We start from the raw sequence: 17204 nt of genomic DNA on the forward strand, positions 1-17204 counted from the left end.
CGCAACCATACAACATTGTTGGAACCACTATTCCTTCAAACATACCCATTTTTGCTTTCCGAGATAATGTTCTTGACTTCCACACATTCTTCAAGGCTCCCAGGATTTTCGCCCCCTCCCCCACCCTATGATTCACTTCCGCTTCCATGGTTCCATCCGCTGCCAGATCCACTCCCAGATATCTAAAACACTTTACTTCCTCCAGTTTTTCTCCATTCAAACTTACCTCCCAATTGACTTGACCCTCAACCCTACTGTACCTAACAACCTTGCTCTTATTCACATTTACTCTTAACTTTCTTCTTTCACACACTCTACCAAACTCAGTCACCAGCTTCTGCAGTTTCTCACATGAATCAGCCACCAGCACTGTATCATCAGCGAACAACAACTGACTCACTTCCCAAACTCTCTCATCCACAACAGACTTCATACTTGCTCCTCTTTCCAAAACTCTTGCATTCACCTCCCTAACAACCCCATCCATAAACAAATTAAACAACCATGGAGACATCACACACCCCTGCCGCAAACCTACATTCACTGAGAACCAATCACTTTCCTCTCTTCCTACACGTACACATGCCTTACATCCTCGATAAAAACTTTTCACTGCTTCTAACAACTTGCCTCCCACACCATATATTCTTAATACCTTCCACAGATCATCTCTATCAACTCTATCATATGCCTTCTCCAGATCCATAAATGCTACATACAAATCCATTTGCTTTTCTAAGTATTTCTCACATACATTCTTCAAAGCAAACACCTGATCCACACATCCTCTACCACTTCTGAAACCACACTGCTCTTCCCCAATCTGATGCTCTGTACATGCCTTCACCCTCTCAATCAATATCCTCCCATATAATTTACCAGGAATACTCAACATTATCTATGTAAACTCTTAATTCAGGTTGAGAATATGCTGTCAAAATCAATCTGAAAACCTCCTTATCCTTAAAATTTACATCAGGAAATTTTGATAATGTCTAGTCCAAAGAGTACATACTTTTCAATATTTAAAGTTCAATTATCTTGTGACAGGCTGGGTAGTACATCAATCACAAAGTGTTTTCATATAAAAATCCTGTTACTAGCTCCTTGCAAGATAATAGTCTTCTGGCCTTGATTTACAATTACCCATGTATCTGGGCAATGCTGGATTCTGTTCAGTTTCTTTGCAAGTTCTTGCAGTCCTGATTACTCCATATTTCTCTCATAAGTTAAGCATGCAAACATTAAGAAATAGCCCTTGCACTTAAGGTAGATCTTTCATGTCAGCCAGATATACCAATGCTCCCAAAACTGAGTCCTAAGGGATTCTTATCACTTTTTCCACTCTGAGAATGCAATCCATCAAGGAAGTCTTCCACTGGTAGCAACATGAGATACCTACTTCTTCAAAAGCTGTTTGTTTGGTACAGTATGAGTGAGTAACAAATATTCCAAAAATACTTGATCAACTCTAATGTTGCCTAGTCTACCAAAGAAATGTTTCGCTCAGTAATTTATCATTTCTACACTCTACTTTTATTTGCAGAAGTTTATATATTACTTTAAAGAAAAGACAACAAAGAGTTATCATATCTTTCTTTGTACACTTATTTTGAAGAAAACATTTCAAAATCAATTACACAAAAAACTTCATGAGTACCATAAAAATATTCTTTGGACTATGGCTGTTTGGCAAAAGTAAATTTATGCCCAAATATCAACTAAAAGAACTTTTTTTTTCAATTACAGCTCTACAATACAAAAAAAAAATCTCACCTTATTAATGTGTTCTTGGCACTCCTCCAGTCCCACAAAATCTTGAGAGCAGAATCCACATGACAATATGTTAAGTTCCTCTAGAAAATACACAGAGCAAATCAAGATACTGTAATGTATAACAAAAAAATTTCAGTAAAGTGAAAAATACAAATATAGTATGAAACGTTTCAATATATATATATATATATATATATATATATATATATATATATATATATATATATATATATATATATATATATCCCTGGGGATAGGAGAGAAAGAATACTTCCCACGTATTCCCTGTGTGTCGTAGAAGGCGACTAAAAGGGGAGGAAGCGGGGGGCTGGAAATCCTCCCCTCTATTTTTTTTTGATTCTTCCAAAAGAAGGAACAGAGAAGGGGGCCAGGTGAGGATATTCCCCCAAAAGCCCAGTCCTCTGTTCTTAACGCTACCTCGCTAATGCGGAAAATGGCTATATGTGTCGGAGGGGGAGGGAACGAGGAGAAGTGGGAGACCAAATTGGAGGTGGAAAGATGGAGTGAAAAAGATTTTGAGTGATCGGGGCCTGAACATCCAGGAGGGTGAAAGGCGGGCAAGGAATAGAGTGAATTGGATTGATGTGGTATACCGGGGTTGACGGGCTGTCAGTGGATTGAATCAGGGCATGTGAAGTGTCTGGGGTAAACCATGGAAAGTTCTGTGGGGCCTGGATGTGGAAAGGGAGCTGTGGTTTCGGGCATTATTGCATGACAGCTAGAGACTGAGAGTGAACGAATGAGGCCTTTGTTGTCTTTTCCTAGCGCTACCCCACACACATGAGGGGGGAGGGGGATGGTATTCCATGTGTGGCGAGGTGGCGATGGGAATGAATAAAGGCAGACAGTGTGAATTGTGTGCATGGGTATATAAGTATGTGTCTGTGTGTGTGTATATATGTGTACATTGAGATGTATAGGTATGTATATTTGCGTGTGTGGACGTGTGTGTATATACATGTGTATGGGGGTGGGTTGGGCCATTTCTTTCGTCTGTTTCCTTGCGCTACCTCGCAAACGCGGGAGACAGCGACAAAGCAAAATAATAATAATAATATAATATATATATATATTTTTTTTTCATACTATTCGCCATTTATATAAATTTGCCATATATATAAATACCAGATACATCAGGTCTCTGGATCAACTGGAACTAAGTAACAACTTTATGATCACAGATATCCATGAGGATAGTACCAAAGCCATAAAATACTCAAACACTTTATCCAGATTTTCCACTACTTTAATATCTTTTTATCTAAGCATCACATAAAGTTGTAACTCCAGGCCTAAGATAAAATTACAGGATTATTTCATAAGGCAGCAGAGGAAAATTAGCTTTGTCAAATGAAGAAATTTCTTTCTTCATTGGTGATGCATGGGCTGTGACCTTAAGACCCAAAACACATGATTTAAAAGCAGAATCAACATACTTAAAAGATCTACAAGATGTCATCCAATAGCATTTTCACATCCATCTGGCAAATAACAAAGAACAGACTGACTCAAATTCTACCATGACTAACCTTCCTCACCATTAATCATGAAGATCCCATTACATCTAACTGCCCTCTGACAATTACATTTAAGGTATCTCGGGAGGGGTGGGAAGGAGCGACAGGCTGATCTTGTAATGTACTCATCATAACTCTTGTAATGTACTCATCATAACCATAAACTTCGATATTAATGACTTCCTGTGCTGTGTAATGGATTGTGATCATAGGAGCATAATACTAATGGGGCAACATTCTGGGATAAAGACACAGTTTCAGTGACAGGAAAACATGAATTTTGTAGGAGTGAGGGTTCTTTGATGAGTCTTGAATACTAATGCTACAATATTGCCAAAGGTAATTTTTTTTACTCAAGGCATAACCTCATGCAGGAGGAGTCCAGTAGCACTTGCACAATTAAATAAAGAACAGCATATGCTGCTAATATGGGAAAATCAAGTGGTTTATTTGATGGGAATACAAGGTCAAGAGGTGAGGCTCCACAATACTGCTAACATCTCCCTAAAAAAATGCACAAACATGACCACACTCACACATGGGGCTGAATTAAGGTCCTGGAACTAACTGATCCAAATGGGCCTTGAGTTAGTATGTTCATGTTCATTATGTTACGTATGTGATTCTGAATCTGAGTATGAAAACAAAGAAGATATATCTTGTATCATATAGACATACATAATATGCTTGTACTGGAAACACTGCAATATCAATTTTGTTTACATATATGCACATTTCTCTCAAAAACAAACCTTGAACGTTTTTGTACTACTGTGGATTAAAATTACGTCTTATGCTCTATAAAATGTCTTCTAAATTTTTTTTAAGCTGGTTAAGCTCAAATCACAACCTATTAACCCATGAAATACCTGCCTCAAGTGCCACCTAATACAGTAGCCCCCCACAGTTGTGCCACAGACACTGGGCCACTAAACAATGTTCTCCTTGAATCTATTATTCCTCACCTATTGTCTAGTTCATTTGGCCTATTTGGAAGGCCTTATAGTATTTCCTATATCAATTTGGCAGGTGTATGTTCTCTGATGGGCTTGGGGTTGTAGGCCCATCCGCCCCATCGTTAATTCGTCTGCACACATGCACACACTCACTTCTGTTTTGATACTAGTAGGAAACTTACTAGTTTTCTCCCCTCTTTCGCTGTTACTTCCTCTCTTGAGAATTATGTTACTCATCTGTAAATCAGTAAATGCTTTCTTAGGAGATATTTTCTTACCACCAAAACGTAATGAAGATTCATTATTTTCAGATGTAGTCACTCGAATCTTTACCACTCCTCCCTGAAATTCAGAAAAATTATACTTAATCTTTTAATGCCCTATTCACATTAACTAACAACTACCAAATGTCCCTCTTGGCCAGGATTAATAATAGCTCTGGCAAATGGGTAGCTATATGCCTAATAAGCAAAACATCTATGAAAACATGACAGTCATTAAGATTGGATCCATCTATAGTGCTGGGGGTTTATGAGATTTCAATTGTTCAGTTTCTTGTCACCCAGCCAGCAGATCACACCAGCACACATCATTATGATCCTAAGCTAACTGGCAAGATGGCAGATATTTTTTCACTCATGTTTATATGAAGACTTGTCAGAATTTTCTGGAATCTCAAGTTACTTTCACTTAATGCACAGTATATCACACTGTAAGTGTTATCATGGAAGAAAAAAGGTAGTAATCCTTCAATGGCTTAGTCTCAGACCTATTCAAATGTTTCAAAAAAAGGATTTCTCTTCTAAACAAAGAATTTCTGATCTCTCTTTTCGTTTAAAAAGACTAACATAACATGGACAAAAACATGTCCCAGTCAAATGCCATCACAGGTGAAAGGAAAACAGTGAGAGAAAAAAGAATGTAGAAATTAATCAAAGCTCTGCAGCTGTTTGAAGATCTGACTTTCAAACCTTTCACTGTACCATACCACTTTTGTAGCTTCTACTTATTGCAGTGGCTTTTAGTGCAAAATCAACTACAGTGGCTGGTCTATAAATCTTGCTTCCCGCAAGGATTATGTAGTAGCACTTCCCTTAACAATATACGGGTGACTGTGATGAGTGATATTTCTTCTATCTGTTTTATTGGGTTCCTACTAGTACCTATGGATATGATACAGAATCATACATTAGCAGGGAATTCAACTGGGAGTACGAAGGTTCACAGTCACACTCATGATGCCTCTTTTCTATACCCACTCACTTTCATTAACCTTTTCTCACCCATATCATTTTCTGTTTCTGAAATCCTCTAAAAATCTTTATCCTTGCCTCCATCAAGTGATAATTAGTCATAATCCTAGGATACATCCTCCAAGAACTCCTGCAGCTTTAAGGAGAGAAAGTATGTTCAATATGAAAATGAGATTGAGCATTAGGAGGAGGGGAGGGAAAGTGAGATGACATGTGTACAGCAGAATCATCAACATAAGAAAGAAAAAAGATCATTTAAGGAAAGTGGAAAGAAAGTAAGTAATAGGACAGAACCCAGAAGTTGAAGAGAAAAGATCATTTATGGAAACAGGAAAGAGAACAAGCAATAGGACAGAACCATGAGGGACACCACTGTTGAAAGAATGAGAGGATGGAGCTGCTCCATATATGACTTCTGCAATGGAAACAGCCAGAGAGAAATCTATGCATTAGGAAACAGAGAGAAGCAGTAAACACAAAGGAAGAAAGTTTAGAAAGTATAGACTTATGACATACTATGCGCTCTTAATTACTTTGGAGATGTCAGGGGTCACAACAAAAGATTTATGAAAATCCCTAAAAGAGAAGGAATGGAGAAGAATCACATGGGAGAGAGATAAACAACAGACCCAGCACTGCAAAAGCCTTACAACTGATCAATAAGATGAGATTCTAGGAGTTTGAGAAAGTAAGAACTAAAGAGAGTTTCAGGAACTTTGGAGACAAGAGAGGTGAGAGCACTGGGGTAATAGAAGGAAGAGTTAACAGTTGTTTTCTCTCTTAAAGTAAGCTATTCTGAGGTATGCTCCTAAGAAGGAAAAATTTAGTTGTTTTTGGACACACAAAATAGCCAAACAAGGATCAATGCTAGCTCAGAGGCAGACTCTCTTATGACTTGAGAAGGAATGTTATGTGTCATGAGCCTTGTTTTGGTTAAGGACCAGAGAGGTATGTCAGTGGAAGTTACACCAGCACACTTTTTTTTATGAAGCTGTGCTTGACTTTATAAGGAACACCTTTGAAATGATTCTCAGCATTAATGAAAGCAGAGAGCAATTCAGGGGAAGGAAAGTTTCACGGCCTGTTTCACTAGTGCACACAAAAGGCATTACAGAAGGAGTAATCAACCATGACTGGAGAGAGATGAAGCACTCCATCCTATCCGATATAACAGCTGTATATTTAGCACAACATGAGAATGAAGTACCCTTCCCAAGGAAAGTTAGTAAAGAAGCCACACAGGTATGATGGTTGAACTCTTTCAAAGCACTAAAGTTGGAATTCTGAGGGAGAATAAGCTCAAGTATTAGTAACAAAATAAGACCGTAAATAAGAAGTTGAGTGTATTGGAAGAGTGGCTGACTCCTGTTGGGTATCTGAATATTTTTTTAAGATCATCAATATGGGACTGTCAGGACTAAGTACAGTTTAACCAATCATTGTGGTACACATTGATATACCTTGCACAGAGGATTTCAGTGCATGGATGTGAAGAAAGCAATGTTCCATGAAAGGAAGGCAAATAGTCAGAGAATTGTACACAGATCAAATAAATTTGGAGGAAATATATGAAACAAGAGCATAAATATAAAGGGGTAAGAATTTCTAAGCTAGGTAGGAAGCCAGCATATTGTAAATTTCTAAATTACCTGCTATTCTGTCAATGTTCTGCGGCTCTAGTTAATCTATGGAGGAACAAACAGAATACAGGAAGTGAATATTTCATATCAAAACTATATACATTTTTCCATTATCTGTAATTTCATAAAAGCTTTCTAACTGTCTGATCAATGAACCACAAAAAAAAGTTTTATGAAAAAATTTTTTCTTATGGAAATAGTCAGTCATATCCTGAAATTCAAAGTAGTGGTATTTCTACAAAGTTTTTTCTTATACCTGTATCATAATGACTGCTGTTCTGTTACTTTTGTTGTGATACAACCTTTGGACACTGCCTTAGCCAATCTACTACATACACCAATCTGTGCCAATAATGAAAATGGCCAATTGGTCTTGCATAAAAAGAAGGCCAGAGAATTTTTACTCTTAAACCATAGGTCTAACAAGACTGTTGACTTTAAGGCTTTTACCATGAGGGCTATGTTAGGTCATCAAAAATATCATCTATCCTGCAGGATAAGCATGAAGCTCATTGAATGGTCTATTTTGGATCTATAAAGCTGCAAATACTGAACACTTCACCTTCTTACAAGCAGAAGAATGTGAAGAATCAACTATGCTGTGCTTCCTTTAGGTGTTAATGCCTGAAACAGGAGTCTATCATCCTTTGATTATTCAATTAACTGAAACTTGTAAGCAATTACATGCATCAAATATTATACTTTAATATCATTTCTAATATACAGTAACTTATTAGACCAGCTTTTTCTGTTACCACTTCTGTAGATTCTTAAAATTTTTTGGTTTCTACCTCAAAGGCAGAATGCACAATGCGTGGTTTACGTATGGATGAAGTAGGGACTTACCAGACCATATGACAGAAATATGAAGTTGAGCATTCAATCTTTCATGGTCCTCAACAAAGACTGAATCAGAAAGTAAGAAGAACAAAAGTTAATAACAAAGGAATTAGAGCGTAAAATTAAGTTTCCAAGAGGAGCTGAATTTTCCTTACTTTCCCTTCCTCTGTTTTCTATTACTTCACAACTTACTTTTCCTTGTGTATTCCTACCATGGCAACTGTAATTTGTCTTAAACATTTCAATTCTTAGTGCCATTGTTTCATTCTTGTAAATGCTAAACCATCATGCACAAGTCCTTAACAAATGTTTGGAGATATGTTGCCAAGTTACTAGCAGGCAAGAGAGATGAGGTGGTTAGTAACTGAAACATTTCAGAAAATTCTACAAATGCCATCCTCTTTTGATTACAGAAGTTGGTTACACAATCTAGAGAGAGATTTGAAAATGTGTACCACATTAAGTGATCATTCACATTCAAAACCAAATTCTAATGATGCCATTTCTACATAGATCAGAGAACAATACAAAAAATACTGGCAATATACCTACAGGTTTGTGCAAATCCTGATAGTGCTGAAGGAGTACAGACTTTTCCATAAACACTTCTGAACATAATTTGCATCTGTACGTCATCACAATATCATACAGACTCTCTTCATCAATAGCCACTGGTTCATTTACATCTGATTTTGATGAATATTTGCAGTGTTCAAAAGGTGACAGTTCATTATGTTCACTGTGCAGTTTCACGGTTATACTAGGCCTCAGAATTGATCTGCTGCCAAGACTAGTTAATGGTTTCACTGAATAGCTCTCCTGAAGAGCAGGTCGTTTCTTTTCTTGCTGCAATGAACTGCCTTTAAAGACAGTCATATGAGGAAAATCTATATCTACATTTTCTTCAGAGTTAGAGACAGGAGTGCTCCCAGTGGTCCCAACAGGATGAGTTACAATGGATTCACCTGTACTATCAATGACTTGGTGGGGCTGACTATTACTATCTGTAAACTTCTCAATGATCTCTTCTAGGTTGATATGGGGCACAGATTCAATACCAAGAATATCCCTTCTTATTTCACCTGAGGTCACCCCACCACTCTCATCTGGCACTTGAAGAGTAAGCACAGGAGCATCGGAACAGTCCAATAATGTGGAGTTTCTTCTTTGGTTTTCTACAATGCCACCAGTGGCATGGAGATTTAAAATAGAATTTCCACTTGTGCTGACATGATCTCCAGTGCTGGAGCTATCAGGAGCTACTCCTGCATTAAGACTAAGTGATGATTCAAGCTGTGTCTCAAAAATCTGGTGACTAGTAAGTTCAGCTGCAGAGCTATTCCCAGCTGCCACTATATGGGAACTTAACATATTTCCTGAAAGTAGAAGAGAATAATTTAGTCTTTAGGCAGACTGAACTACAGTCTTTGGTGAATACAACCATTAACATATAAATTTGGTATTACTCATATCTACACAAAGAAAATATTTTTCATATCATAATCATATTTCCTACTATATTACCATTGCAAAAGCACTTTACCCAAAGCAAATGACACCCTTAAGGTCATCATACAATCTCTCAAGCCAACAAGTTTGCCTTGGGTAAAGTGCTTTTGTAACGGTAATACTAATTGTGATTACTATGCCAACCTTAAATATCAAACTACCAGTACTACTTTATGATGTACGTATTTCACTTACCAGCCAATGAGAGTAATAATTTTATTTCCTCAATTTTCTATTACTTGAATTAAGTCATCATTCCAGCCCATAACAGCAAAACAATATGAAATATGGCCTAAATGGTTATGCACAGTGGTTAGTAACAAACCATCAGGGGCCTTCATATACTGATGGCTCATAGAGTGATATTTCACAATACCAACATTTGAAAATTAAAGATCAAACTCTTATAATTACGTTAAAAGTCTCGCTAAAGTGAAAATCTGGAAAATAATTACGCTGCTTATTCAATATTTTCAATACCTTTGCCAGTATTAATGAAATATATATGAAGTATATTGAAAAGTTTTTCAGTCATAATGCCTTTTATAATAATGGTATATCAATACAATAATAGATTTCCATACAACAAGTGACTGAAATGTCATTTGGAATAAAATTACCCCTCCTGAAGATCATTTTGGCATATCCAGCACACAACTGTTTCTCTTCCCAACAGTGTTGGATTTAACAAAACTGAAAAGTAAGATTTTTGCTGAAGTCACATTCTGAGAAGCTAAACAACAAGGAACTAATGCAAGTTGAGGCAAACAAATGGAGAGAATGAGTGAGGAAACATTGACCAAGAGAATATATGTGTCAGAGGTGGAGGGAATGAGAAGTGGAAGACCAAATTGGAGGTGGAAAGATGGAGTGAAAAAGATTTTGAGTGATCGGGGCCTGAACATGCAGGAGGGTGAAACGTGTTCAAGGAACAGAGTGAATTGGAACGATGTGGTATACCAGGGTGGATGTGCTGTCAATGGATTGAACCAGGGCATGTGAAGCATCTGGGGTAAACCATGGAAAGTTCTGTGGGGCCTGGATGTGGAAAGGGAGCTGTGGTTTCGGTGCATTATTACATGACAGCTAGAGAGACACTGAGTGTGAACGAATGTGGCCTTTGTTGTCTTTTCCTAGCGCTACCTCACACACGAGGGGGTTGTTATTTCAATATGTGGTGGGGTGGCGATGGGAATGAATAAAGGCAGACAGTATGAATTATGTACATGTGTATATATGTATATGTCTGTGTGTGTATATATATGTATACGTTGAGATGTATAGGTATGTATATTTGCGTGTGTGGATGTGTATATATATACATGTGTATGTGGGTGGGTTGGGCCATTCTTTTGTCTGTTTCCTTGCGCTACCTTGCTAACACAGGAGACAGCGACAAAGCAAAATAAATAAATATATATATATATATAAACGCCCATAAACACACATATACATACCCAGACATATACATATATACACATGTACATATTCATACTAACTTGCCTTCATCAATTCCTGTCACTACCCTGCCACACAGGAAAGAGCATCACTACCCCCCTGCTGTGCTATTTGGTTGCCAGTAAATCAGGTTAATGTAATAAAGATAGTGAGAATACAGAAATATTTCACAAATGAAATCAATTGGTCTGGAGCTTATGAACTACCAGAAAAGACTAACTGAAATTTATCTACAAAGTCTAAAATGACAAAGAGAGAAACATAATAATACAGTCTGTCAACAAACAGAACAAACAGGGAACTATCTTTTAAACATCAGACAAAAATACACAAATGCCTAGCACATAAGCTGGAATGAATCATTTAATGCAATACGTGGTTGACAAAGAAACTTACAAGGAGTTGACTAAAGAAACAGTCAATACTGCATAAATCTCAAACTGATGACTAAACCAAAGTTTCAGGTGAATTGCCCTGGCGTATATTTTATCACATATTTTACCTAAAACAAAAAATTAATTCCTGATTATTATGTTTACTCTTGTATAATATTTTTCTATGGTCAATGTGACTAATTTTTTTTCATGAAAGCAAAATTGTAGAAATCTGTAAAACTACCAGATGTAACGGTAAGATGTAAAGTTGTCAAAGTCAGGCAAATGCTGGAAACTACCTATACTCTTGCTAGAAAATCTTCTGTCCCAACTTGGTCAACTTTTAATGCTGGAAGAGTTATTGACCATGAAATCACACCCCACGTGATCTAAAGACAATTCTTCATTCTCAAATAATTCAAGAACATTTAATGGCTCCTCTAAATCTAGCTAAAAGCCACTCAGTTTCCTTCCTAGAAAACTAATGAAGATCTATTCTCTGGCATGGCCAAAGAATGACTGTCTGTGCAGGGAAATTACTGTGTACTGCCACCCCAACCACCACCCAGGCTCAGCTTGCGGCTTGGATACGAAAGCATAAAATGCAATATGTAAAGATCTGTCTAAAGATTATGCTCAGCTCATTTACACATCCATCTGGAGACATAAAGGGTTAAGGGGAAGTGGTCACTTAAAACACTGTGTAAATATATGCAATGACAAGTACTTTCACATTAAATTTTGAAAATTTACTACGGTGGAAAGAAAATCAGCTCAATACATATACAAAATTTTACAAGCAAGCTATCATATACACTTAATGGAATGGAAAATTTACCAACTGAAGTATGACAGGTGTCAACTGAGGAATGATCTTCTAGTGGTCTTTCCACCACCACCTGCTCCTCTTCAGACTGCAAGGCACCCACAACCACAAATTGTTCACGAGATCCATCATCCTCTTGCAACTACAACATAATCATATTCTAATGCATATGAAAAAGCAAGTTGTTTAGTGAAATGAAAGTAAAAAGTACATATAACTTTTCAGTGAATAATCTCATCATTTTCATGAAGAAAATTCTTCAAACTTACTGAAAATTCAAACTTGTTCTACTCTAATTTCCCTTAACTCTATTCTCATTTACACGGAGTGGGTGAAATGCCTAAAGCCTTCCAACTCATTCATGTATGTTCTTAACTCATATACATGACAAAATAATAAATATTTTCCATATAATTATGAAAGTTTGCCCATTAAACTGAGAAATCTGATAAGAATTACATCTACATTCAGCCCTCCATCTTCACATACAAAGAGCTGGGATACTCACAGCCCTATACAAATCATCATATCAATCTATCTCTTCCATGGGTCTACCATACAAGCTCATTTCCTTCTTTGCAGATCTTGTACAATATCCTGCTCATGTCAAACATATATTCTCTGTATCTATTCCATGAATACTCATGGATATTAGTTATCTGATTAGTAACATTCAGACCTGCTGCTGAATATATTTCATTCAATCTCTTTATAAATTCATACATACTCAACATTCCCTTTTTCATCTTATCTCCGATTCATCCTTCAAAATCATCAATTACATGGACTTTGGATCTGTTTCTTTAGTTATTCTTTAAACCCTATCCAAAATGCATGCAAGATGCATATACAACATAATTTTTCAAATCAACTGAACTTTGATTTTGAAATTAACAGCCTAAAACTCACACAGTTTCAATCAACCATAATTTCTCACTAATGATATCAATGAAATTTCCAAACTTTCTGTTCATATTCACCTACGTACATTCTCCATAATATTCAGTGACACCTTTTACTCCATTCCAAACAACTGCCTCACAGCCTTTCATCTTTTTGCACATATCTCTCGTTTGGTATTTCTACATCATCCTTACCTAAAACAATGAACACTCATTGCTATATATGTCCCTTAATCTTACATTCCAAGGAGAAACAGAATTCTGCAATACTTGATATAATACCTAGAAACAGGTAAACAAAAAGTAGATTACCCTCTCATACTCCTAGAAGAAAATCATAAAATAAATATTGTAATCTATAAACTATAATTTTTTGATGTTCACAGAAAAGGAAACAAAACTTATTTGCCTTTCTAATATTTGGCTATTACCTGAGGCCCTGTGGTTTCTTGTGCAGAGTGAGGCAAATGATGTACCAATACATGCAAACCAGTGGCAGGGTCCAGGTACAGTAATGGACCTTGTCCCACTTCTCCATCCTCTCTATCCCCTCCACTAATTAACACTTCTTCGGCACTACCAACTTCTCCCTCTGCACCTGAGAGAAATGTCTCTGCTGTTTCTGAAGGTTCAGAAAGACTAAGAAACGTCTCTGATGCTTCTGCTTGACTTGTAAGAAAGGCAGCATCTGAATTCTGTGAAGTATGTGCAAGGAAGGAGGTTGAAGAGGAAGGGGAGGCATGTGAATTAGCTGTTAACCCGGTCAAGAAATCTCCTACGGATAATGATGCCCCTGTTGTTCCTTCCTCATATGGTCCAGTTGCCCGAGGTGATCCTTGAACCAGGAAAGAGTTCAAAGAATTTGACATGGTATCTGAAATATAAGGTTCATTCTTTTTAATGAAGTATTCAAACCCTCTACAAATATAATTGTCAATAACACAATGGAATTGCATTTTGAAAGTTCTATTAACTATGTAGTACTTCTTAATCAATCACTTCCTAGCCTAAAGAATTGTTTACAATACTATGATAAAATCCTGTCCTGTATCAATTATTGCTGCTAATTGTGTAAAATTCTTTCGACTACATTAACCTCCATCCAACTCAGGTTCACAAAGCAGAGCACTATAATTTGGCCTGGGACACCAGCCTCTGTTAACTCATATGTTTTTGAAAAACTATTTCCATTTTTCAACAGTGACTAATAATGACAGATGGCATGCTTTTAATCACTAATGTATATATCAGGAATATAACATTATATATTTGATTGATAACTGTGAAGTTTCAAGGCACCACAGAAGTAATATATAGTGGTAATGTAATATTGAATTATATTTTTTTTTCTATGGTAGTTAATAAGACAATAGTAAGGAGAACTATGATAATCAAGGAAAACATATTCAATTAAAGCAAAAGTGGGTGAAATATTCCTAAAATATCACGAGTACCCAAGAGAACCTAACCAAATTCCCCTAGCAGCTCTGACTTATCAGTTTTAGTATCACTTCATAATCAAGTGATTCCTGTAACAGTTTACATTTTCATCTTGCACAGAGCATGAAAAATCTGGCTGTGAATACAAAACTCACAACAATTAGTTATTCTTTAATCAATATGAAAAACAGGAGGCTTAACCTCAGCTGCTAAAGGAAGTTAAGTAAGGTTTTCATGGGTTTAAGACGTTTGCTGCCTATGTCAAATCACTTTATATTTTTGTTAATCCATCTCCTGCTCTTGATTATCATAGCCCTCCCCGCTAACAACTTATCTAACTATTAAGTTCAAAAGTAGAAAATATGCAGTAAAACACCCTTCCTATTCTTACTGCACTCTTGGAAAATGTACAGTGTACCTACAAAATTAGAACTGATGACGTGAAATTTGGAACATTTAATTAACTTTGATTTCAGGAAAATCTGATAGAAGGGAGGGCTATGATTGTCAGTGAATATGAGGGGGGAAAAATAACCTAACCCCTATAGAAACCATGAGAACCAATGAAACCTTCACCTAACTTCCCCTAACATATTAATTTCATCTTTTCTGTTACATGATATATATGCTATTGTGCACCAGTCTGCTGGGATGTCCAACGTTTAAAACCCGTTAGACAGTTTGTCATCTACCTTAGGTTAAGTAGATTAATTAGTCAGGATTGAGTAGGTATGGTAAGGTTTAGTCAGGTGAGTAGATAGGGAAGGTTTAGTTAGGTTTGGCGTACCTGCGTCGGGAAAGGTTCATTGGGGGAAAATGCATCAATATATATATTCAAGGCATTTAATTTTTCCCCATAACTGATGCTAATCAATAATTAGCAGGCATAAATATTGCTCTATATCACTTCCACAGAGAAATGAAGAGCCGTAAAAGGCGTTCTTTCTATACCCATTACAGTGGTGTCCCTAAACCAGAACTGTACTGTAGTTTCCATTATGAAGCCTATCTTATACTTAATCCATTGCATGAATACTTTAACAAGGGAAACAAGTCATGACTAGCCTATAATGATGGCGTAATGATAAATACCTTTCCATACAATTTGCTAATTCCCGAAATTCATTTAATTCAAATTTCCTATATTCTTCAATGTCTTATGTTTTTAACGTATTGTAAGGTATAAGCATTTCATCTTTATCCTCTTCTACTTGTTCTTTTACATGAAATCAGGTAAATCACATGGTATACATTTAAAATGCAACAACGCATTATATTGTCACCATGCAAGTTCATTAGAACTTTTTCCTGATGAAGGGTAAAATAACCTAAAAGATTCTAATGTTAGTGAGGATCCTAAGCTATAGAAAAAATAAGAGAGCTCCCAAAAGCAATTGTTTATTTCTCCAATGTGAGATATCATCTCAAATATACTGTAAGTAGGACCGACGGTGTTCCAACGATAACTATGAGTGACTCATCTCGCTCCCGAAATGGCGTCGAGCATGCGGACTACCGAAGCGGACTTTGGGGACGAGACGAACAAACCTTCTCCCCGAGATTCTTGAATACACTTTATTTCAAAACTGACGAGAGTGTCATGACAAACTTTATGAATATTCTAAGATAAAGTCTTACCTGTTTCGAGTGCGTGGATGTGGGGGAATTCATAGATAATTCTACACCATGGAAGAACTCTTTCCTAGTCTCCGGGGTTATGGTACAACGTCGTCTGCAATTGGCGGGAAAAATATGGCGCTGATTTAATTCAAATCTTTTCCAAACTCAAGTATATATGTGCAAAAAGTGTATAATTAATTATTTTTTCAGAACAGAAAGCACTTAAACCAAAACATAATACTCACAATGATAAATACATGGAAACTATGTGTGTTGCCAACTGCTCGAATTTATGCGTATTTACGCATTGTCAATCTCCAAATTCATCTACACAGTCATTGTTATCATATGAGTCAAATCTACATTATTTTTTGAATTCTTATGGCCTGTTATAATCAATAAAGGTGAAAGGCTGAGTGCCCAGATAACCAGATTTTTCGATTGGGGAATAAAGTAGATACACAATTACTTTCAGTCTGTCTTGTAAGCCACACATGTACATTTTGTTAACAAGAAACTTCCAACCTAATTAAAAAGAATTTGTGAATATTCGCGGGTTAAGATATTGAAGGACAAAGAATAAGTAAATTCATATACAATCCTACATAAAATTTTAAGCCTTGCAGTATCAAATAGCTTTAGCTAGATAAGAAAAATTAAATATGATTTTGAAAGCTATGTAGGTGAGCGAATGTCATATATTTACTATCTTTCAATTTCTCTCAAATTCATGTAATGAACGGTCATCTTGCCGAACTCATGAATCCTAGCTATTTCTTAATTTATGAAATATTCTACATAGAGTTACTGCATGAAAATCTGTGGTAATTTTTTTCAGTTTGACAAATTTCGACAAATATGGCATCGAAAATGATGTTTTACTATTATGATGAAGATCATAATTTGACAAGAAATGGGAGAAGATGGAGACTCCAATGACAAATGATCACGATACCAGCCTTCCTTATCTGTAAATTTCATGACGGCTGTAGCTAAAAAAAAAAAAAAAAAGAAAAAGAAAACTGTTCTCATAAACTCCAAGATAGTGAGAAGTGGAAATTGGTTAGCATGA

The 17204-nt window shown here is 36.4% G+C and overlaps 1 protein-coding gene across 1 annotated transcript in view; it reads right to left on the reverse strand.

The window, feature by feature from the left end:
• Positions 1-16243, reverse strand: part of LOC139746097 (uncharacterized) — a 35593-nt gene extending 19350 nt beyond the window's left edge. Inside the window, exons 1-6 of the mRNA XM_071656937.1 lie at positions 16151-16243; positions 13504-13946; positions 12183-12312; positions 8556-9379; positions 4453-4612; positions 1777-1856 (exon numbers count right to left, since the gene is read on the reverse strand). Of these exons, the coding sequence (XP_071513038.1) occupies positions 1777-1856; positions 4453-4612; positions 8556-9379; positions 12183-12312; positions 13504-13941 (1632 nt within the window). The 5' untranslated portion in view covers positions 13942-13946; positions 16151-16243. The remainder of the gene's footprint in view (positions 1-1776; positions 1857-4452; positions 4613-8555; positions 9380-12182; positions 12313-13503; positions 13947-16150) is intronic.
• Between the last annotated feature and the right edge of the window lie 961 nt (positions 16244-17204).

The sequence above is a fragment of the Panulirus ornatus genome, chromosome 64 (genome assembly GCF_036320965.1).
Source record: "Panulirus ornatus isolate Po-2019 chromosome 64, ASM3632096v1, whole genome shotgun sequence".
Lineage (NCBI taxonomy): Eukaryota > Metazoa > Arthropoda > Malacostraca > Decapoda > Palinuridae > Panulirus > Panulirus ornatus.